Source organism: Mus caroli, chromosome 2, assembly GCF_900094665.2.
Source record: "Mus caroli chromosome 2, CAROLI_EIJ_v1.1, whole genome shotgun sequence".
In the NCBI taxonomy this organism is placed as follows: Eukaryota; Metazoa; Chordata; class Mammalia; order Rodentia; family Muridae; genus Mus; species Mus caroli.
In genome coordinates this window covers 158,953,709-158,976,707 of record NC_034571.1, presented here as the reverse complement: position 1 = coordinate 158,976,707, position 22,999 = coordinate 158,953,709, and the positions used below count along the sequence as shown (strand labels likewise).

Here is a 22,999-nt window from a genome sequence, read left to right as displayed (position 1 = left end):
AGCTGTCTTCAGACACTCCAGAAGAGGGCGCCAGATCTCGTTACAGATGGTTGTGAGCCACCATGTGGTTGCTGGGATTTGAACTCTGGACCTTCTGAAGAGCAGTCGGGTGCTCTTACTCACTGAGCCATCTCACCAGCCCCAGTGAAAACTTTCTTAAAAGGCATTTTTGGATAGCTGGGTGGTAGTGGCCCACACTTTTAGTCCCAGCATTCTTGAGAAGCAGAGGCAGGCAGATTTCTGTGAGTTCAAGGGCCAGCCTAGTCTATAGAATGAATTCTAAGATAGACAAGGCTGTACAGAAAAAACCTGACTCAAAAAAGAAAACAAAATCGAAACTTTTCTGAGTGGGCCTGGCAGTGCACACCTTTACCTTTGAGCATTCAGGACACAGAGGCAGGCAGGTGTCAGACAGGCTGAGACTGGGCTACGTAGTCTACGTAGTACATTCTAGGATTTTGCAGTGACACTCTTTCTCTGCAACCTCCCCCAAAAGAGCCTTCTTCTACATAATTTTTTAAAACTTGATAAAATGTAACAAATGCACTACAGGTAACTTTGGGTCTCTGTCCCTGGTATTCATCCCTTCCCTTCCCTTCCCAGGACTGCTTAGTGCCATGAGCCTGTCCTTGTGAGCTCTCACAAGTATCCCTTTCCTACCTGCTTCCTCTCTTAGCCCAGGCAGAGGGGGAAGAGGAGGAGGAAGGGGAAGAGGAGGGTTCCCTAATCGAGATTGCGGAAGAAGCCGACCTGATCCAAGCAGACAGAGTGATTGAAGAGGAGGAGGTGGTGAGACCTCGGAGAAGAAAGAAGGAAGAGAACGGAACCGACCAGGAGCTGGCTAAAATGCTATTGGCCATGAGACTGGACCAGGAAGTGCCTGGGACTACAGCTGGACCAGAACAGGCTACAGAAGAGTGGGAGGTAAACCAGCTTCCTTGCCTAAAAGCCCCAACAAAATGGAGGAGAGGACTTAGTCTTCCCAGGCAGACTTGGATTGGGCTCTGCTGGAACAGGCCCTGGCGATGTTCAGGCCCAGTTTGGCCAACGCTGTTACTACTGTTACATCATCACTTCATCCTCACAGCTGGCTGACATAACCTGAGGGTAGAAAAGCTATGGTCTACAGAGTGAGTTCCAGGATAGCCAGGTCTACACAGAGAAACCCTGTCACAAAAACAAAACAAAACAAAACAAAAAAGCTATGGTCGGTCAGAGGGGCCCTGGCAGGAGTGGGCAATTTAGATGGTGTCACATCACAGTGTGGTGCTTTGTCATCTCACATACCTTGTCAGCCTTGGGTTCTGTGAGCAGCCAGTGCAGATAACCGAGGACTCATCCTTAGTCACCCTGGAATCCAGCTCTTATCTCAGAGCCGCAGTGGTGTGGCTTAGGTCTCTGATAAGCTCTCCAGTGCTTGGGAAGCACGTACTCTGTGTTAGCATATGGACAGGAGACCTGCTACTCCACATAACCAGTCTGCAACCCTTACTGAGAATGAAGGTCTCTTAAGGACAACATGGCTGCAGTAATTTTCACCTTAAAGTCTGTCTGTGCCTTACTGGCTTAGGTCAGTGGCATTGTGTGGGGCAGAGGAATAAGCCCAGTTCTTAAAACTGTGTTGGGCTTCTCTCTGCTGTGTCACTTGGGATTGGGCCCTTTAGTGTGGTGACATCAGTTCACATGCCAGTCCTCATAAAATCTTGTAGCTTCATTCAGTGACAGATCCAGAAGTGATAAGATATTGTGTGCAAGGACCATTGTAGCCGGCCTATGACAGACCCTGTATCAAATGCCAGCTCCTAGGCAATGGCCCGGAAAGCAAGAGCCCGAGCGGCTCTACTTTGATGATACATACCCACTGTAAACAGAGGAGGAAATGGTTGTCAAAGCGAGTCCAGGCAGGAGTAGCAGGGAAAGGGGAAGCTAGAGACATGGCCCAAACACACTGTCAGAAAATGTCATGATGACATCTGAGACATTGTGGCCAGTGGTCAGCCATTGCTGGCCAGGTGAGGTCCTTCCTGGGGCTCTTCACACTGCCAAGCCTGCAGCCAGCACCCTGGGTCACATCACTCGAGAAGAGTCAGGACAGATTTGGGGCCCAGGCAGTTCTCTGAAACTTTGTGTAACTTCTCGTGATGGAGTAGCTGTTGGGAGAGTGAAACAGAGCTCACTGGGTGGCCATCCCTTTGTCCTGGGCTGAGGCCTCTGCTCATCGTCTTTCTTGGGGGTTACGTCTGCAGACTCAGCGTGGCCAGAAAAAGAAGATGAAGAGGAGAGTGAAGGTGGAGCTTCGCAAACTGAACACCATGACCAAGGCCGAGGCCAATGGGATCCAGGACGTCTGGCAGCTGGACCTGAGCTCCCGCTGGCAGCTCTATAGGTATGGGTGTGGTGACCAAACCTAGCCGGTCCCTGTCATTTCCCATGGAATTCTGTCTGGTCCCTAGGATGGGTCAGATTGGGCAGGACCTCCTACGGCTCAAGTGAGGAGGACATTGGAGGCTTGCACAGCAGAGTGTCTGTTTGCTCTGTCTTTGCTTCCCTCTCTGCACAGCTTTTATAGGGCATTTTCAGCCTTGGTTTCTGTAATCCTGGGCCTCATTCTCCCTGTCTGGCCTGTAAACTCTGGAGCGCTTTAGGGCTCACTTGAGGAACTGGCACATCATTCACTCAAAGAGCCCTTACTAAAGAAAGGCTTCCTTTCCCGGGTTCTTCATTCTCCAGGCTGTGGCTGCAGATGTACCAAGCCGACACTCGCCGGAGGATCCTCAGCTATGAACGCCAGTACCGCACATGGGCAGAAAGAATGGCCGAGCTGAGACTCCAGGAAGACCTTCACATCCTCAAAGATGCCGAGGTTGTGGGCATGACAACCACAGGTAAGAAGGTGGGTGGGATTTACTTGTTGAAGCCAAGTTTATTGAGCGGGTCCCATCCGCTCACTTGGGGCCCCCACCCTCTTATTCAGTGGCTGCTCCAGCCCCCACGTGAGCAGGAGAGCTTAGTTTTCTGCCAGCCCAGGGAAGGTACAAAAGAACTGGCCTTTTATATCTTGTGCTCAAAGGAGCCTCTCATCTTTTCTGATTTGAGGTGCTGCCAAGTACCGCCAGATCCTTCAGCAAGTGGAGCCTCGGATTGTCATTGTAGAAGAGGCTGCTGAGGTCCTTGAGGCCCACACCATCGCCACACTAAGCAAAGCTTGCCAGCATCTTATTCTGATTGGGGACCACCAGCAGGTAAAGCAAGAATTCTTTAAAATGTTCTTTGGGGGACAGGACAAACAGAAGACCCTGACATCTCTCCTTAAGGGTCCTCAAGCTTACTGGTGACTGTGTTCTCTCTCTTCTTGCACCCATGTTTTTTCCCTCTGCAACCTCATGACTAGAGATTGCACTTGGGGCAGTCCACACATGCTGTATGTATGGGTGTTTCGTCTGCATGTCAGTGTAGCTCATACCTGCAATGCCTGGAGAGGCCCAGAGAGAGTAACAGATCCCTTACAAATGGTTACTGAGTTACAAATGGTTGTGAGCTGGATACATGAGTACTGGGAATTCCCCTGCAAGAGCAGCCAGTACTCTCAACCATAGAGCCATCTCTCCATTTCTCACCATGAACAATTGCATAGAAAGTTCCATAAGTCTTTTGCTTTCAGTTTTGCTACTGTTTAGTCTGTCCCCTGAAAAGGAGCCAAAGTGAATTAAAAGGAAAACAAACAAACAAACAAAAACCCTAGTAGTAGTGGTGCACACCTTTAATCCCAGCATTTGGGAAGCAGAGGCAGGCAGTCTCTGAGTTTGAAGTCAGCCTGGTCTACAGAGGTCAGCCAGAGCTACATAGAGAAACTGTGTTTCAAAGAACAAAAAATAACTTAGCCAGTCACAGCTAGCTTGTGACATACTGACACAGCTGCCTCAAATAAACCAAAACTTCAAAATCTCAGTAAATGAGATCAAGTCACTTTTTTTTTTAAAGGAAGATTTACTTATTTATTTTATGTATATTTTTAGACACTCCAGAAGAGGGCCACAATGTGGTTGCTGAGAATTGAACTCAGGACCTCTGGACAAGTAGCCAGTGCTCTAACCACTGAGCCATCTCTCCAGCCCATGCATGTCATCCTTAAAGCCCTCAGTGGCTTCTCACTAATCTTGATGTTAAAAATCAAGCTCCTTTGATTTTTGAGATGATCAGTGTAGCCTAGGCTACCCTTGAACTTGCTTTGTAGCTGAGTGTGGCTTTATACTACTGACCCTTGCCTCCACTTCCCAAGTGTGGGATTACAGGGACATGCACAGCCATGCCTAGCCTAAAAGCTCCTACATAGCAAGATGATCTCAAAAACAGAAGTGGGCTTTGTCCTGTCTCTGGCTCACCTCATTTCTCAGGACCAACATTCCCTGTCCTCCCTGCCCCTTCTCATGGCTGGCTTTGCAAATGAATGCAGGACTGGCAGCCTCCTCTGTCTGTGCTCCTGTCAGCTCAGGCATCACTGCAGAGAGGCCATCCTGTCAGCTCAGGCATCACTGCAGAGAGGCCAGGCCAGGCCTCTGTCTGGGCTTCTGTCAGCTCAGGCATCACTGCAGAGAGGCCAGGCCAGGCCATCCACCTTCAGGGTTGGATTCTTCACGGCCCTTGTCACCTTAACCCTGAACCTGCCAGCCCCTGGGCTAGTGCTGCCTTCCAGCAGGCACTCGAAGCCCACGCTGCTGGGCTGTCAGTGTGTTCCCACAGAGGATTCTCAGGCTTGTTTCTCTCCCCAGCTGCGCCCCAGTGCTAACGTGTATGATCTGGCCAAGAACTTCAACCTTGAGGTGTCCCTGTTTGAACGGCTGGTAAAAGTGAACATCCCCTTTGTCCGTCTGAATTACCAGGTGAGAGACTGGCTTGTGTTGCTACCGACATCCAGGAGAAGGGTCCTGGGTGCTAGCAATTAGAGCTGATTTATTGCTTAAATAGCCAGACAGAAATAGCCAGTCAGAAATACTGTTTGAAACCATTTTGAAGTCCCCTGCTCTTCCAGATGAAGCCTCTTGCATCATGGTTTGTCCCAGTTGCTCTTTGGTGTTATCTCTGTAGGTTTCCTGCTGGTACCTTAGCCTCCAGAAAATGGCCCTTTGTCTTGCACTTGTTCCTAATGGTATCTGTTGTTTCAGCACCGCATGCGTCCTGAAATCGCCCGCCTTTTGACCCCCCACATTTACCAGGATCTGGAGAACCATCCTTCTGTTCTCAAGTATGAGCAGATTAAGGTCAGTCTGTCCTACCTGGTCATCTCTGATGGTATCAGCAAAAATAGTCTCTAAAAGGGAGAAAATGGAATAGAGCCAATAGAGCCAGGTCAGGACTGCTAACCTTAGGAGGAAGAATGAGAAAGAAATGGTGACTCTTGACCTGGCATTAATCTCAGTCTTGCCACTTGGCAGCTGTGTGACCCTGAATGAGTAAGTCAGCAAGAGATGCTGGTGCTGTGGTCTGCAGCGGGGAGAGAACAGCAGCCCCTGCCATGTCCCTGAGCCGTGCACAGGGCTACGTGCAGCAGTCAGCACTGTGCGTGCTGCGGACATCAGCTGCTTCTCATCACCAGCTACTGCTGCCCCCTTGCCCATGACAGGTGATTGAATACTTGGAAAACAAAAATAGGTTAATTAGTTTCCAGCTCAGTGCCACAGCACATGACTGCTTCAGAGGTAAAGATCTGGAGATGGAGAGCACAGAAAGCACAAAGACTCTTCCTGTGGCTCAGTGGTCAGTGTCCAGAGATGACGTGCAGAGAGAGAGCTGGGGTGTAGTGCAGAGGTCCCGCACGTGCACAGCACGGGTGAGGCTCCAGTTCCAGCCCCAGTGCTGATGTGCTGCCTGCCTCCTTATTTTCCAGGGTGTCTCCTCCAACCTTTTCTTTGTGGAGCACAACTTTCCTGAGCAGGAGATCCAAGAAGGCAAAAGTCACCAGAACCAGCATGAGGCACACTTTGTGGTGGAGCTGTGCCAGTACTTCCTGTGCCAGGAGTACCTGCCCTCCCAGATCACCATCCTCACCACCTACACTGGGCAGCTCTTCTGTTTGCGCAAACTCATGCCTGTCAAGACGTTTGCTGGCATCAAGGTCCATGTGGTGGACAAGTACCAAGGGGAAGAGAATGACATCATTCTCCTCTCGCTGGTGCGGAGCAACCAAGAGGGCAAGGCGGGCTTCCTGCAGATCCCCAACCGCATCTGCGTAGCCTTGTCGCGGGCCAAGAAGGGGATGTACTGCATTGGGAACATGCAGATGCTTGCCAAGGTGCCCTTGTGGAGCAGGATCATCCATACCCTTCGAGAGAACAACCAGATAGGCCCGTCCCTCCGCCTCTGTTGCCAGAACCACCCTGAGACCCACACCCTTGTATCCAAAGCTTCTGACTTCCAGAAAGTACCGGAAGGAGGCTGCAGCCGGCCCTGTGAGTTCCGGTTGGCCTGTGGTCATGTGTGCACACGTGCCTGCCACCCATATGACTCCTCCCACAAGGAGTTCCAGTGCATGAAGCCATGCCAGAAAGTCATCTGCCAGGATGGGCACCGGTGCCCAAATGTCTGCTTCCAAGAGTGTCAGCCTTGTCAGGTGAAAGTGCCCAAAATCATTGTGAAGTGTGGTCACAAACAGATGGTCCCTTGTTCAGTGTCAGAGTCAGAGTTCTGTTGCCAGGAGCCTTGCTCCAAGATACTAAGATGTGGTCACAGATGCAGCCGTCTCTGTGGTGAGGATTGTGTGCGGCTGTGCTCAGAAAGGGTCACCGTGGAACTGAAATGTGGGCACAGTCAACTGGTTAAGTGTGGCAATGTGGAAGATATAAAATATGGTCTGCCAGTCAAGTGTACCACCAAGTGTGACACTACTCTAGATTGTGGCCATCCCTGCCCAGGCTCCTGTCACAGCTGTTTTGAAGGGCGCTTCCATGAGCGCTGTCAACAGCCATGTAAGCGCCTGCTCATCTGCTCACACAAGTGCCAGGAGCCCTGCACTGGTGAGTGCCCACCCTGCCAGCGAACATGTCAGAACCGCTGTGTCCACAGCCAGTGCAAGAAGAAGTGTGGGGAGCTGTGCAGCCCCTGCGTGGAGCCCTGTGTCTGGCGCTGCCAGCACTACCAGTGCACCAAACTCTGCTCAGAGCCCTGCAACCGACCCCCATGCTATGTGCCTTGTACCAAGCTACTGGCTTGTGGCCACCCTTGCATCGGTCTGTGTGGGGAGCCATGTCCCAAGAAGTGCCGTGTCTGCCAACCAGATGAAGTCACCCAAATATTTTTTGGCTTTGAGGATGAGCCTGATGCCCGCTTTGTGCAGCTAGAGGACTGTAGCCACATCTTTGAAGTGCAAGCCTTGGACCGCTTCATGAATGAGCAGAAGGATGATGAAGTTGCCATCAAGTTGAAAGTCTGCCCCATCTGTCAGGTACCCATCCGCAAAAACCTGAGGTATGGAACCAGCATCAAGCAGCGGCTGGAAGAGATCGAGATTGTCAAGGAGAAGATCCAGGGCTCTGCAAGGGAGATTTCAACCAGCCAGGAACAACTGAAGGCCCTGCTGAAGAGCAAGACCCTCTTCCATCAGCTGCGTCCTGAAGAATTCCTAATACTTCAAGAGAAGCTGGCCCAGAAAAACCTGTCAGTGAAGGACCTGGGCCTGGTGGAGAAGTCTATCACCTTCTATGACCACTTGGCCAACCTGGAGGGGTCACTGAAGAAGGTGCATTATGGAGAACAGCAGAGCGTGAGGACTCGACTTGAGCAGGTCCACGAGTGGCTGGCCAAGAAGCGCCTGAGCTTCAGCAGCCAGGAACTGAGTGACCTCCAGAGTGAAATCCAGAGGCTCACCTATTTGGTGAACCTCCTGATGCGCTGCAAGACGGCCGAGAAGGTGAAAGACAGCATAGCAGAAGAGGTCTCCAGCATCCGGAACATTCTTGAAAAAACAAGTAAGTTCACCCAGGAAGATGAACAGCTTGTGCAGAAAAAGATGGATGCTCTGAAAACCACCCTCCCCTGCTCTGGCCTGGGCATCTCAGATGAGGAACGAGTGCAGATCGTCACTGCCATGGGTGTTCCTCGTGGGCATTGGTTCAAGTGCCCCAATGGCCACATCTATGTAATTACTGAGTGTGGGGGCGCCATGCAGAGGAGTACCTGTCCCGAGTGTCAGGAGGTGATCGGTGGGGAGAATCACACTCTAGAGAGGAGCAACCACCTGGCCCCTGAGATGGATGGAGCCCAGCACCCTGCCTGGTCGGACACAGCCAACAACTTCATGAACTTTGAGGAGATCCACAGGATGATGTAGAAGATGGCACCCCAAGGCCTTTTGCCCTGCCACCTCAGAGCCAGGGTTGGCTCCTCCGTGGAGGAACCAGTTTATTAGTGTCCTTTAGTCTTCGCACTTGTTTAAGGATCCACTTTTAGGGCTTGCCCACATGTGATTCTATATGTACCCTGCGCTAGAGTAAGCACTTTACCCCCAGCACTGAGCAGAGCCCACAGTTCTCAGCTCCTCGACTGTAGCAAGTAGGACTGACTCCTGGGAGCTTCCGGCCTCCACCCGGGGATATTAGGGTGATTGGGTCCTGGCATGGCCAGCACTTCTGCGCGTGCCCAGGGTGCACTGCTTCTCATGTCCAGGCCCTTACTTGCATACTAACTACCCTTGTAATAACAGCAACCCAGAGAGAGCTTTAGGGACCACTTTACCTTCAAGGAGCACAAGAACCCAGGCACCCTACTCCCTGGGCTCCTGCCCTCCTGGAGATGGAGGCCTGTGACAGGCACTTCAACTCTCCTTGGCCCAGTTATATACTCACTGTCCCCAGTGGGGCGGGGCTTTCACAGCAGACACAAGCTGAGTGACCCCTGCACCCTCATCAAACTTGCACTCAGATAGCAGGGGTGGGTATGTGTCTCTCTGCAGAAGAGGTTCTGTGGTGGTGGTGTCAGCAGGTTCAGTGTCAGCAGCACCTCCTGTGAGTCTTTATCCAGGCACCCTCCCTTGCAGCCTTTGCCTGGGTAGGGTTAGCATGCCAGCAGCTTCTGCAGGCCCCGACTCCAGGCCTACTGCCTGCATCTGCATCTCTTTCCATGTTCCTTAGAACAGATTTAGGCATCTCAGGTCCTTTCTAATGTTGTCTAGGAAAGCCCCTTTCTTATTGTATGCATTTCCTTTTTTTGTCTTTACTATGCACTTTAACCTATAAAGCCAATTAATAAAAACAATGATTGAAAAAAGCCTGTGATCTCTTATGATCAGCTTTGTTGCTGTATTGATAACTGATGCACCTAAGGTTTCAGCTGTGTCCAACAACCATCACCATCCTAGACCCATGGTTTGTCTCTCTTCCTAACTTTGATTAGCAATTGTGGGTAGGGCACAACCTATGGTCAGGCATGTCATTTTTGGTAGTGGAGGTCATTTAGCTGATGAGCCAAATTTTACCCATGGTAACATTCTCTAAGCTATAGCAAATGTCTCCCGAGTCCCGAGACTACACCGTTTGCGTATTCCTAGTACAGTTCTGCACATTACTGTTCAGAGCACATTCACTGTGCTTGAGCATGCGGTGGGCATTGGTGTCAGGACACTAGGGAGGGGCTGCGTTTCTCCTTACATTGTCTGGGTCCCCAAGATGGAGCTCAGGTCAGTCTTGCCTTTGTTGACTAAGACTTCTCACCGGCCCCATCATGGAGATCTTTCCGCCAAAGGCAGAGCCAGGTCTGCCCCACAGCCCAGCAGCAGGTGAGCCTTGACTTAACACAGAGCCCTGAGCTGGCAGCTGTGAGCAGGGAATGCAGCTGGAGAACTGGCCCTTTCCAAACGGAGGTAAGGCAGTCTAAACTCACCAGATAGACTACTTGCATTTAATATGTGTAGGGAAGCTAGTCAGGAAGGGAACCCTGGCACAGCAGTGAATACCTGTAACCCCAACAATCTATACAGTATCACAAATTTGAGGCCTAAACAGCAAGTTCCAAGCTAGCCTGTGCTACACAGTTGAGACACTCAAAATTTTAAAAAGGCATGCGTGCATAAATGACTAACACTAAGAAACAGCTCCTAGATACTAACTCAACAGATCCACAGACAACAGGCTTGTTCAAGAAGGTCTGCTGTTCTTAAAGATTTTATTTATTTTATGTATGTGAGTACACTGTAGCTGTCTTCAGACCCATTAGAAGAGGGCATCGGATCCCATTACAGATGGTTGTGAGCCACCATGTGATCGCTGAGAATTGAACTCAGGACCTCTGGAAGAGCAGTCAGTGCTCTTAAACACCGAGCCATCTTTCCAGCCCCAGGTTTGGGGTTTTATAAATGGAAAAAAACCAGACCAAGACAAGATGACTTCCCACAGGGAAGGGATATAAAATTGTCCCACCAACTTCTTCACACCACTGAGACTACTTCTTTCTCTTGTACCTATTAAGGAAATCAATATTAAAAGCAGAAGGGAGGAGCAGTACTGCCTCCCACCCAGCCTGCCTCTCCACCCATGGGTACTGCCTCTGCCCTCTACAGTGCAACATCACCTGGACTTAGATTTGAAGTTCCCTCTCCTCTGGCGGGCCACACCTGACTGTTTCCTCTCTTCAAAGGAAGGGCTGTAAGACAGATGAAGAATGAGATGGGCAGGCTGTGGGACACGGGAGGGATGTCACAGGCCAGCCCAGGTGGGATGGGTACCCCGAGGGGAGTGCAGTGCCTGGGATTCAGTCTCCTATGGGCTTGTGCAGAACAATGTGCAGTTCTGGAAGCCAGACACCAATTTCACATCAGTGGGCAGAGGCCTTTGTAGTTGTCTGGATGCAGGGAGCTTATGGAAGCACTCTAAGCTCTCCTGCTCCTGCTCATCATTACAACATTGGGAAGCGCTAGGCAAGAGGTGGAGTGAGCGAGCATGGACACGGGTGCTTCCGTGTGAGCGGCACTTCAAACCTACCCAGCCCGATACTGTTTCAGGGCCTTCTTGCTTGTGTTGGTGAGTTCTTCATCAAACACAGACTTCTGCTGCTGCTTCTGCTTTTTAGCTGTACACAGAGAAAAACGGGTCAGAGGCTACTGAGTTCCCTGACACTGAGGGAGAGAATTCCAGAATCCGTGGAGGGCCAGGTTCACGGATACATCCCAGTTCCTCCAAAGCTTGATCACTGCCATCCCTGCCAGCTCTTGCCATGGTGCGAGCCTCAGAATGGACACCCTATCACTTACCAGGGCCTGTAGGCTCGTCTTCAGGCATTGCCCGTGCTCGCTTGGTTCTGCGATTCCTCTTGGCCAGCCGCTCTGCAAACATCTGTGCCTTGAGGATTTCAAACTGGGACCTCTCCTCTGCCTGGGGGCAGAGTGAGGGATGAGCACAGAACACACCAGTGCTTCATGGGCCCCTACTCCACAGGGAGGCCACTCACCGTCATCTCCCCCTTTTTCTTGGCATCCTTCATAAACTTCTTCCTTTTCTTCTTTCCTCTTAAGGCCAAGTCAAACTCCTGTAGAGCCTTAGCAACTAGAGTGAGGACAGAGTGTGGAATTTAGGGGCTATTTGATTATGTCATTAAAGCTTAAAATGAGAAGGAACTAGAGGTGACAGCTCACTGAGTAAAGTGCCCTTCAGGGAAGACTGAGGGCCTGGGCAGGGCTGATCCCTTAATAGTTGCTGGGAGAAGGGGAGTTGAGTTTTTCAGTGGTGCAGCCACTGGCAAGGTGACCCTGTTCAAGAGAATCATCCCACACATGCTCATGTCAGAGACTTCATTAAATGCAGCAGCCTTGAAAAAGAGACTTCAAGTCAGGAAGGAGGAGCTGGAAAGACACTCAGCACCAAAGGAGGGGGTGGGGGGAAGGGACAGGAGCTGTGTGTGAGAGAGAGAGAAAGAGAGAGAGCGCCAAGTATACTAACACAATAAAACTATGATAAAAAGCCGGGCGGTGGTGGCGCACGCCTTTAACCCCAGCACTCGGGAGGCAGAGGCAGGCGGATTTCTGAGTTGGAGGCCAGCCTGGTCTACAGAGTGAGTTCCAGGACAGCCAGGGCTATACAGAGAAACCCTGTCTCGAAAAACAAACAAACAAACAAAAAACAGAAAACTATGATAAAATAAACATACAAAGTTTTAAAAGAGCTGAGGACTTGAATTTGATACCTAGAACCAACTTTTTAAAAACCTGGCTCCTTGACACAGGGTCTGTGTACCCTGGCTTACATGGAACTCACAGAGATCCACCCACCTCCGCCACCATGTATGAAGATAAAGGTGAACACAGGCACCTAGAATGGGGGGGGCAGGGTGTGCAGGAAGAGGAGGAGTAGGAGGAGAAGGGAAGGAAAGAAGGAAGGAAGGAGAGAAGGAAGGAGAGAGAGAGAGGAAGGAAGGAAGGAAGGAAGGAAGGAAGGAAGGAAGGAAGGAAGGAAGGAAGGAAGGAAAAGAAAAGGAAAAGGAAAAGGAAAAGGAAAAGGAAAAGGAAAAGGAAAAGGAAAGGAGAAAGAAGAATGCGAGAGTGTGGTGGTAGTCTGTTTATAACCCAATACTGAGGTGGCAGAGAAAGGCTGGTCCCTAGGGTTGCCTGGCCAGCCAAACTAACCCATTTACTGAGTTCTAGACCAATGAGACCCTGTCTTAAAAAATAAAACAAGGGCTGGAGAGATGGCTCAGCAGTTAAGAACACTGAGTATTCTTCCAGAGGCTGGCAAGATGGCTCAGTGGTTAAGAGCACTGACTGCTCTTCCAGAGGTCCTGAGTTCAATTCCCAGCAACCACATGGTGGCTCACAGCCATCTGTAATGAGATTTGATGCCCTCTTCTGATGTGTCTGAAGACCTCAACAGTGTACTCATATACATAAAATAAATAAATTAAAAAAAAATAAAACAAGATGGATAACATAAGATCCCTGAAGAAAGACAGCGGAGGTTGTCTGTCCCCTCCAGCTCTCCGAGTCCCAGCTGCACGGAAGGTCCTCACTGTCTCAACTCTCACCACAAAGGACCCAGTACTCAACAGCTCCCACCAACATCACTGCCCCGTCAAACAGAGGCAGCGTTTCTCACATTGCTGGCACAGCCTACATGAGAGATCATTTTGAAACTGCCACTAGAGTCAGAAATTTACATCCCTTTTCACCTCCAGAATACCCTACAAAGCACACACACTCATTTAACTAAGGAGCACATGTTCAAAGATTCTCAGGACATCTCCACCCCATCTGCCTAATGGCAAAAGTTGGGTAAACTTTGCTATCTCTCAACATGGAAAAGTTACATTATAAACTACTCATGATAAAGCAGCATAGTGCCATCTTAGGTTTGCCTGGCAAGCAGTTTCCTCACAATGCTCAGCCAGTGAGGAGCCTTCCAGACTTACTCTTCTCCTTCTTCCTCTCTTCTTTGGTCTGGAACCAGCTCCTCTCAGGCTCCTGGTCTGCTGTCTCTTTCCCTTTGGCTAAGAGTCGCTGTGCTGTGTCGATCTGTGGGGATGGTACAAGGACACCCATGGTGGAACTGCAGCTGTCCCTGCCAGGTGAGCGCTGCAGTGTCACTGAGCAGCTGAGTAGGGAGATGGCCACACAGCCTCACCTGGGCTTCCGACTGCTGCATCTCTTTTTCCTCCGCCTCCAGCTGCAGCACTGCATACACATCTTTCTCCAATTTCTCAATCTTGTCCCGGAACTTGAGGATAACATCTTGCAGGAAAGGAATAAGGAATAAAACTGAAGGTGACTACTAAGCAGTTAACGAAAATAACGCGGATGCCTACCTGCTAACACAGAACAGTATGTTCCTTCCTGAACACCTCCCACCAAGAATGAGGCCCTGTGATGTCAGCCTACAAAGGCTGGTTCCCCAGGAGGCTGAGACCTGCTTGATCCAGCCTGAGCACAAGAGAGTCAGAAGTCTTCTCAAAAGTGATCAAACAAGGAGATGCCACACAAGAATAAAGACGCATTCAGGTCTCCAGAACCCTCACAAAGCCGGCACAACAGCACGCATCTGTGATCCAGCTGCTCCTACACCCAGATGGGAGGTAAAGACAGAAAAGCCAGCTTCTCTAACAGGCTCCTCTCCTCCTGTCACTGGGCCACACTGTTAACTCACTGACTGTCACAGCACAAACACCAGCTGTTCTGTTACTGCTCAATCCCTGGCTACTGGGACTGCAGCACTGAAACTGGGCACACAGAAGGACCTACTGCCCAAATGACACCAGAAATAAAAATGGTGTGGGGAAAATACGGGCTGGTAAGAACAATGGCTGTTCTTCCAGGACCTGGGTTGTTCCCAGCACCCACACATAGCTCACTCTCATCCGGAACTCCAGTTCTAGATGATCTGATGCCCTCTTCTGGCCTCCAAGAGCATCACACATATACTAAATGAACATTCATGCAGGCACATACATAAAATAAAAATAAATAGAATCTCAAAACAAAAAGAAACTAGCAACATCTACAAACAGAAGAGACACTGAAGGATGAGCTCTCTGATTAGAGTTCATTTTCATTATCACCAATTCCCACGAGTAGATTCAACTCAGCAGTATTAAAACATGGAAGCCGGGCTGGTGAGATGGCTCAGTGGGTAAGAGCACCCGACTGCTCTTCTGAAGGTCCAGAGTTCAAATCCCAGCAACCACATGGTGGCTCACAACCATCCACAACGAGATCTGGCGCCCTCTTCTGGAGTGTCTGAAGACAGCTACAGTGTACTTATATATAATAAATAAATCTTTAAAAAAAAAAAAAAAAAACATGGAAGCCAAAGCCAGGCACAGTGGGCATGCCTTTAATCCCAGCACCAGCATGCAGGGGAAGATAGAACGTCGAGATTGAGGCCAATCAGGTTTACATAATAGCATGGCAAGACCCTGTCTCAGAAAAAGAAAGAGAGAGGAGAGAGAGAGAGAGAACACGAACTAGCAAATAAATGAGTCCATCTTGAGCCACAGAACAGGCGACCCTGGACAACTGAATCCACATCTCAAAATTAAACAAGGTCTGGGAATAAGCTCAGGGTAGAGGAGTCGCCCAGCATGCACAAGGCACAAGGCTTCATCTCTAGTCTTGGGTTACAAATAAAAGGAGGAAGGAAGAAAGCGTGGGCACCCATAGGAACAGACCAAAAGGGATGAAAGCCAAGAATAAGTGCTAGCCTCACCTCCTTGTCCACCAAAAGGAAGGGGGAGCTGATGAGAACGGAGACTCTATTAACTCCTAAGAAGTTCTGATAAGCTGGACCCTACCGTCACCATTCTTGGTGGTGCACAGCCTCCTAGGAAAGGGGGGAGGCCTGTCCAGGGGACTCAGGAGGTGGCAGAGTCGAGCTGCCCGACCCCACCATCGTGTGCTGCTCACCCTGGGGAAGGATCCGAGCCTTCACCGGCGCCTTGGCGGCCTTCACGATCTCCTTCAGCATCTTCCGTTCCTCCTCCCCCACCAGGGAGACAGAGCGCCCAGCCCTGCCAGCACGGGCCGTCCGTCCCACCCGATGCACATAGTGTTTGACAGTGTTGGGCATGGTGAAGTTGATCACCTGAAGATCAGAGCGAGGATCAGTGAGGTGCCCCAGGCAGGCACAGGAGACACAGGGACCCCACCAAGAGCAAAATCAACACAAGCCTCACTGTTTTCACTCCTTCAATGTCAAGACCGCGGGCTGCCACATCTGTGGCCACAAGGATGTCAATCTGTTCGTCCTTAAAGCGCCTAGAAAGAGACAAAGAGATGGTTAATAAGCTATCTCGGCCCAACACGGTGAAATGGTAAGGGTTAGGGTAGGACCCAGGGCCTCATGATGGAAGGATCTTAACCCCTGGCACCCACATGCTGGAAGGAGAGAACTAATTCCTATAAGGTGTTCCACACTGGCACCATGCCACACACCCAAGCACACAAAATAAATAAAACAACCTGCACTGAGCATATCAAGTCTGGTGTGTGCTGTTTCAGGCAGCATTTCCCATCACACTCGCATTTGTCTGTCCCGACTATAGCAGAGCAGAGGTCAGAGCCTCAGAGGGTGGACTCGGGTCCTTGCTTTACACACATTTTTCAGGCAGTGAAGAGCAGGGCAGGGGTGAGGGGGCGTTCTGCAGGCCCCTGTCCTGTAGCTCTCCTCTGCTCTTGAGAACTGAATGACAAACCACACAGGAACCATGACGCAAACACAGAGCACACGCGCGTGAAATGGCTGCTGGCCAGGGGTGTGGCCTAATCACCTGACACTGGAGCTGCTCTGGGAAAGCCACACACAGGAGCCCAGTGAGCTCCAAGGTCAGGTGAGTTCTCACTGCGTCACCTCACAACACTCACATTAAACCCAACCGTTTCCTGAGGTGTCAGCGAGTCCCACCTGCTGGAACTACAGGGGTGGTGGCAGACACTGGTGTACAACTGCTTAAAGTGGGGCACTGTATTGTTTGTGTCCCCTGCCTCTGCTCTAACACAACTCTTTTCTCCCAGCATGGTCCCCTGGGCTGACAAGGAAGGAGGGCAGCACCGAGTTACCGGAGGGCCTCCAGGCGCTGGGTCTGTGACAAGTTGCCATGGAGCTCGCCCACCTGCAGCCCCAGCAGCCCCAGGAGGATGTGCATGCGATGGGCCTGCTTCTTGGTCTGGGTGAAGAGCATCACGTGGTCAGTGAAGGTTCTCATCAGCAGAGCTGCAGGGAGAAGAGTGAGCTAACACCGGGCAGACCGACCATGTCCTGTCTGTGGGGCTCCCGGGCCAAGGCAAAGCCAGAGAAGCCAACTCCCAAGCGTAGTCAACAGCACGGGCTGAGGAAACGGGAGGCAGCGGGCTAGCAGCCTCCTGGGAGAGGTGGCGTGGGCTAGGTAACAGGCAGTGCCACCGTGTGAGTTGGGAGAATGGATGGAGGCGGCCTGAGTGCAGACACCCACCCTGCACAGACCAGCCCTGAGTCTTCACCTGCCACAATGGCCTCCCGGTCCCCTTCCCTATTAGGCCGGATCCGTATGAACTCTTGCCGCAGGAAGGGAGCGACATCTGTGTTGCTGTTCACAAATATCCGCACAGGATTCTTTAAGGAGACTGAAGCCAGATCTTTCACCTACCAAGTACAAGGTCATGGCTGATCAGCTGTGACATGGAGAACAAGAAAAGAGGGCTTGCCCAGCTGGGATCCTCTGCACGCAATGAGGCACACCCACCTCATCTGTCATGGTGGCCGAGAAGAGCATGGTTTGGCGGTGGTGGGAACACATTCGGATAATCTCCTTCATCTGCTCCTCGAAATACTCATCCAGCATCCTGGAGGAAGGCACAGACAGTGAGAACGCTCTTCTGTCAAGAGCGAGGGGGAGGGAAGGTGCCACACAGGCCACGGCTGTGCTCAAGACTCAGGCTTACTCTGGGGCTGCTGTTGTCTCACCCTTACTACGTCATGTCTGAGCCACCAGGACTCTGCCCTTCTATTCTGCGAGGCACTGAGATCAAGACAACTTGTCCCCAAATGTCCCAGCCGCACAGACAATAACCTGCTTCTACACAATCACAATGTCAGGCCACCTGCCAGGCAGACACCGGAGTGTTTGGACCAAATCTCCACTGTTCCCCGTGCTACTGTGCTGCAGTGGTGGTCAGGCCTCTTTAGTCTCTGTCTGGAACAGCCCCTCAGCCTTGCTCTCTCTCTCTGTTTGTCTAGTTGTGTCCTGGTGACCGGGATGCTATACCATCCTAGGGAAGAGGCTGCTGGGTAAGGTTTGCAGAAACTTGAAAGTCAAGGAGATGCTGCTGTACTGAGGACAAGCACCATGTGTGTGTAAACAGGGTTTGCAGACAGGTGTACCACAGACGTGACACACAGAGCTGAGCTGGACAGACAGGGCCGCCATTAGCTGAGCTGAGGGGAGGGGAGGGGAAGGGCACACGCACGCTAGGCATGCTCAGTTCTTCCAAGCTCCCCCAAGAGGGTGACCCATCTTCTCAACGGACCTTTGCCATTGGTCCAAGTGGAACATGTATGAGCAAGAGGAGGGCAGTGTGGAAGGGCAGGAAGCAGAGTATGGCGGTGCCGGCAGTCCTGGAGCTGGCCTGTGGAAGCTATACTGCCCTGCCTGCATTACTCTCTAGAGTATCCAGCAGGAGATGGCTACCTTTCTTATTTATTTCCATGTACAACAAGAAAAAGAATTGTTCTGAGGAGCTCAGTGACATTTTCAAATCTCAGAAAATGGTAGAATTCTCATTATTTGAGATTTTGGTTTTCTGGAGGCACAGGCTCATTCTGTACCCAGGCTGGTCTAGAACTTGCTATGTACTATGAGCTAGACTCTCTCTTGGCAATCTTCATGCCTCAGCATCCAGCCTTCCAAGTGTGGGATTACAGGCATGCAGCACTATTCCTGAAGGACCTCTCGGACCTCTTAAGCAGCTCACTATAAAGGTAGAGGAAGAGGAAAAGGAGCAGGGAAGGAGGGAGAGGGGGAAGAAAAGGGGGAAAGGAGAGGCGGAGAAGGGGAGAGGGAGGGAGAGAGCACGCACGCACACACACACACACACACACACACACACACACACACACATCCAGAAAACCCTGACCTCAATCTGGACAAAAACCCAATGTGAACAGCAATGGTGTTACACACGTGTCACCAAGAGCCTTAGAGAGCACGCAGGGGAACAGCACAGCATCCCCAGGCCCCATCTCAGGCACACCTGTCAGCCTCATCCAAGATGAGCACTTCAATGCTGCTCAGGTGGAAGGAGGGGCAGTTATGGAGGTGGTCGATGAGCCGGCCAGGTGTGGCAATGAGGATGTCTGGTGCTGCCCGAAGAGCGGCTTCCTGAGACTTCACATCCAGGCCACCTGCAGAAAAGGCCCCACGGATGGCCTGGTCACTCATTCATCAGTGGGGCCCCCGGCCTGCGGCTCAGGCCAAATGTAGAGCACACAGAGAAACAAGCAAGCCCAAGGCCTTGGCAATGTGATTTCTCAATGAGCATCAGTGGGGAGCCACACCCCACCCCAAATTCTCATTATCAAGGTTAAGTCATCTTTCTTTATTGGTTTGAGACAGGGTCTCACATATGTAGCCCTGGCTGTCAATGAGTCCTACTTCATCCTTGCAAGTGCTAGGATCACAAAAGATTTTATGGGAAATAATACTGTGGATTTTTTTTTTTAATAAGTACACTATAGCTGTCTTCAGACACTCCAGAAGAGGGAGTCAGATCTCGTTACAGATGGTTGTGAGCCACCATGTGGTTGCTGGGATTTGAACTTCGGACCTTCGGAAGAGCAGTCGGGTGCTCTTACCCACTAAGCCATCTCACCAGCCCCGATTTTTTTTTTTAATAAATGATATTTTATTTATATATGAGTACACTGTAGCTGTCTTCAGACACACCAGAAGAGGGCATGAGATCCCATCACAGATGGTTGTGAGCCACCATGTGGTTGCTGGGAATTGAACTCAGGACCTCTGGAAGAACAGTCAGTGCTGTTTTGTTTTGTTTTTTTGAGACAGGGTTTCTCTGTATATCCCTGGCTGTCCTGGAACTCACTCTGTAGACCAGGCTGGCCTCAAACTCAGAAATCCACCTAGCTCTGCCTCCCAAGTGCTGGGATGCAGTCAGTCATTCAGTGCTCTTAACCACTGAGCCATTTCTCCTGTCTAAAATAATACTGTTTTTTTTTTTTTTTTTTTTTGAGATTTATTTATTTAATGTAAGTACACTGTAGCTGTCTTCAGACACTCCAGAAGAGGGCGCCAGATCTCGTTACGGATGGTTGTGAGCCACCATGTGGTTGCTGGGATTTGAACTCTGGACCTTCGGAAGAGCAGTCGGGTGCTCTTACCCACTGAGCCATCTCACCAGCCCCATAATACTGTTTTTGTGTGTTACTAGAAACTGAACCCAGAGACTGGCAGAAGCTACATAATACAAACCTTCTGTCGTGGAGCCACATCCCCATCCCTGAATTCTCTTTTTCAAGGTTAGGTCTTCTTTGAGTTTTTTAACAGAGTCTGACTGTGCATCTTTGCTGATCTAGAATTCATTGTGTCCAGCAGGCTGGCCTCCAACTGACAGATCTGACATCCTCTGCCTTTCAGTGATGGAGTTAAGGGCCTGCATCCCCAAGCAAGCTCTTCTGCAAAGATCAGTTGCATTTTATTATGTGCCCACTGTGTTATGTGCACAGCTGCATGCCTGCTGCTGGTGCCTCACAGGTCAGAAGAGAATGTCAGATCCCCTGGAACTGGAGTTACAGAGAACTGTGGGTCACGTGTGGGTGCTGGGAATTGAAACCCAAGTCCTTTTTTTAGAGTAGTATGTGTTCTGAACCACTGGACTAACTCTCCAGCCCCACGGCTAAGTTTTGTGAGTAGGGATGCAGTTTAGTAATACAGTACTGGGCAAAGATTCAATCCTCAGTACCACAAAGCAAAGAGGTCAAGTCCTGCTAAGAGTTCTAGCTCTCACTCAGTAGCAGGAAGGCAGGAAGACTGCTGTGTTTGAGGTCAACCTGAGCTACACAGTTAAGTTCCAAGCCAACCTGGGCTACAGATTGAAACCTATCTCAAAAACATAAAATAAAACAAAACAAAAAAGAGAGTTAAGTCTTAATGAAACATCTTCCCCTGCCTCCCACCATGTAAACCACCAGTACCCACCTCCAGTACCCACATGAAAACATGTCCACTAATTTTTAGGTGAACCCAATTAACACAAAGGCCCTTCCTGCCATCTGGGGTTCAGTGAAGCACACCCCGTCCTCTGTCATCACAGCCTATCTCACTCACCCACAGCCAGGCAGGTAGTGATGCTACAGAACTGGGCCAGCTGCTTGGTGACAGAGTGCACTTGGATGCCCAGCTCTCTCGTGGGGACCAGCACCAGCACGCGAGTGACTGCAGCCTGGCGGGGCTTGTAGATCAGACGCTCCAAGACAGGCAGTGCAAAGGCTGCAGTTTTGCCTAAAAGAGGACAGGAGAGCAGAACGCAGCTTCAGCACCTTCCGTGCCTGCTCCCACCCGAGTCCAGGAACCTACTTCTCTGCTTACGGGAACACACAACTTCTGCATAAGTGCTTGCCTACTGTTACCCCACGTCCATGTAAACGTGGAAGAAAAGCATGGTGACTGGGCTGGCGAGAAGGGCAGCAGTTACCAGGCAGGCCACTCTCCCAGGACCACTATCATCCAGTCCCTGTCCTAACACTGGTGGATGCCAGACACAAAGCTCTCATTCTCAGAGTCTTAGCTAGCTAGGATTTTTTTTTAATTAGATATTTTCTTTATTTACATTTTAAATGCTATCCGAAAGTTCCCCACACCCTCCTCCCGCCCTACTCCCCACCCACCCACTCCCACTCCTTGGCCTTGGCGTTCACCTGTACTGGGACATATAAAGTTTGCTAGACCAAGGGGCCTCTCTTCCCAATGATGGCCAACTAGGCCATCTTCTGCTACATATGCAGCTAGAGACACGAGCTCTGGGGTACTGGTTAGTTCATGTTGTTGTTTCATCTAGCTAGCTAGGATTTTAACGACTCTTTTTTTTTTTTTTTCCTTTTAAGATTTATTTTGGGGCTGGCGAGATGGCTCAGTGGTTAAGAGCATTGACTGCTCTTCCAAAGGTCCAGAGTTCAAATCCCAGCAACCACATGGTGGCTCACAACCATCCGTAATGAAATCTGATACCCTCTTCTGGAGTATCTGAGGACAGCTACAGTGTACTTACATATAATAAATAAATAAATCTTAAAAAAAAAAAGCAGTAAATTAAAAAAAAAAGATTTATTTTATTTATGTGAGTACACTGTAGCTGTCTTCAGACACCCGAAGAGGGCATCAGGTCCCATTATAGATGGTTGTGAGCCACCATGTGGTTGCTGGGAATTGAACTCAGGACCTCTGGAAGAGCAGTCAATGCTCTTAACGACTGAGCCATCTCTCCAGTCTTAAAGACTCATTTTTTTATTGACATCTCTGTGTATGTCTGGGCATGGATGCCACATATGTGTACCCAGAGACCACATAACGGCAATGGATCCTCTGCAACTGGAGTTAGACACAGTTGTGAACTGCCATTGGGGGCTGGGAATTGAACCTGGGTTCCCTGTTAGAGCAGCCAGTGCCCTTAATCACTAAGCTATCTCTCTAGCCCTGATACTTGTTTATTTTATATTTACATGTATATGAGTATTTACCCTGTATGGATGTATGGCTGGTGCCCATGGAGATCAGTGGAGATCAGATACCTGATCCTCTGGAACCTGCTAAGCTGCCAAGTGGGTGTGGGTGCTGGGAACCAAACTTTGGTCCTCTGAGAAGGTAGCCAGTGCTCTTTACTTCTGAGCCATCTCTCCAGTTTGCAAGTTCAGTGTTCTATAACATGTTGCTTTGATGCCAAATTGGCATCCCCATAGCTTTTAAAGCTGTTAAAATCAACATCTGAGAGGGGCTGGAGAGATGGCTCAGTGGCTAAGGACACCGACTGCTCTTCCAGAGGTTCTGAGTTCAATTCCCAGCAACCACATGGTGGTTCACAACCATCTGTAATGGGATCTGATGCCCTCTTCTGGTGTATCTGAAGGCAGCAAAAGAGTTACTCACATATATAAATAAATCTTAAAAAAACAAAACAAAACAAAATAAAACCTCCACCAACTGAGGGGCTGGAGAGGTGGCAGTAGGCAAAAGTGAGCGCTGCTCCTCTAGAAGATGAACGCAGCTCCCAGCACCCCTGCCAGGCACCAGAGGACCTGTCATCCTCTTCTGGACTCTGAGCACACCTGCACTCACATGTACACATAACCCACATAAGACATATGCATAAACACATAATTAATAAAAACAAAAATCTCAAAATCACCAATTGAATACCGATTTCTACAGACTTTTCTTTTTAAGATACTTTCTGCCGGGCGTGGTGGCGCACGCCTTTAATCCCAGCACTCGGGAGGCAGAGGCAGGCGGATTTCTGAGTTCGAGGCCAGCCTGGTCTACAAAGTGAGTG

The 22,999-nt window shown here is 50.2% G+C and overlaps 2 protein-coding genes across 6 annotated transcripts in view; one reads left to right on the top strand and one right to left on the bottom strand.

The window, feature by feature from the left end:
• Positions 1-9,258, top strand: part of Znfx1 (zinc finger NFX1-type containing 1) — a 27,360-nt gene extending 18,102 nt beyond the window's left edge. For all 3 annotated transcript variants that reach the window (XM_021182949.2, XM_021182959.2, XM_021182967.2), the window contains exons 8-14: positions 677-924; positions 2,247-2,386; positions 2,731-2,885; positions 3,097-3,242; positions 4,770-4,880; positions 5,163-5,258; positions 5,885-9,258. In XM_021182949.2, coding sequence (XP_021038608.1) covers positions 677-924; positions 2,247-2,386; positions 2,731-2,885; positions 3,097-3,242; positions 4,770-4,880; positions 5,163-5,258; positions 5,885-8,323 — 3,335 coding nt within the window. In that variant the 3' untranslated portion in view covers positions 8,324-9,258. The remainder of the gene's footprint in view (positions 1-676; positions 925-2,246; positions 2,387-2,730; positions 2,886-3,096; positions 3,243-4,769; positions 4,881-5,162; positions 5,259-5,884) is intronic.
• An 877-nt stretch (positions 9,259-10,135) lies between these two features.
• Ddx27 (DEAD-box helicase 27) overlaps positions 10,136-22,999 on the bottom strand; it is a 20,447-nt gene continuing 7,583 nt past the window's right edge. For 2 of the 3 annotated variants that reach the window (XM_021185995.2, XM_029474523.1), the window contains exons 8-21: positions 20,782-20,955; positions 18,692-18,842; positions 17,185-17,284; positions 16,943-17,084; positions 16,523-16,676; positions 15,640-15,721; positions 15,371-15,548; positions 13,596-13,702; positions 13,384-13,486; positions 11,434-11,528; positions 11,237-11,357; positions 10,968-11,055; positions 10,558-10,629; positions 10,136-10,447 (exon numbers count right to left, since the gene is read on the bottom strand). In XM_021185995.2, coding sequence (XP_021041654.1) covers positions 10,429-10,447; positions 10,558-10,629; positions 10,968-11,055; positions 11,237-11,357; positions 11,434-11,528; positions 13,384-13,486; positions 13,596-13,702; positions 15,371-15,548; positions 15,640-15,721; positions 16,523-16,676; positions 16,943-17,084; positions 17,185-17,284; positions 18,692-18,842; positions 20,782-20,955 — 1,586 coding nt within the window. In that variant the 3' untranslated portion in view covers positions 10,136-10,428. The remainder of the gene's footprint in view (positions 10,448-10,557; positions 10,630-10,967; positions 11,056-11,236; positions 11,358-11,433; positions 11,529-13,383; positions 13,487-13,595; positions 13,703-15,370; positions 15,549-15,639; positions 15,722-16,522; positions 16,677-16,942; positions 17,085-17,184; positions 17,285-18,691; positions 18,843-20,781; positions 20,956-22,999) is intronic. The other variant, XM_029474524.1, reaches the window with a different exon arrangement.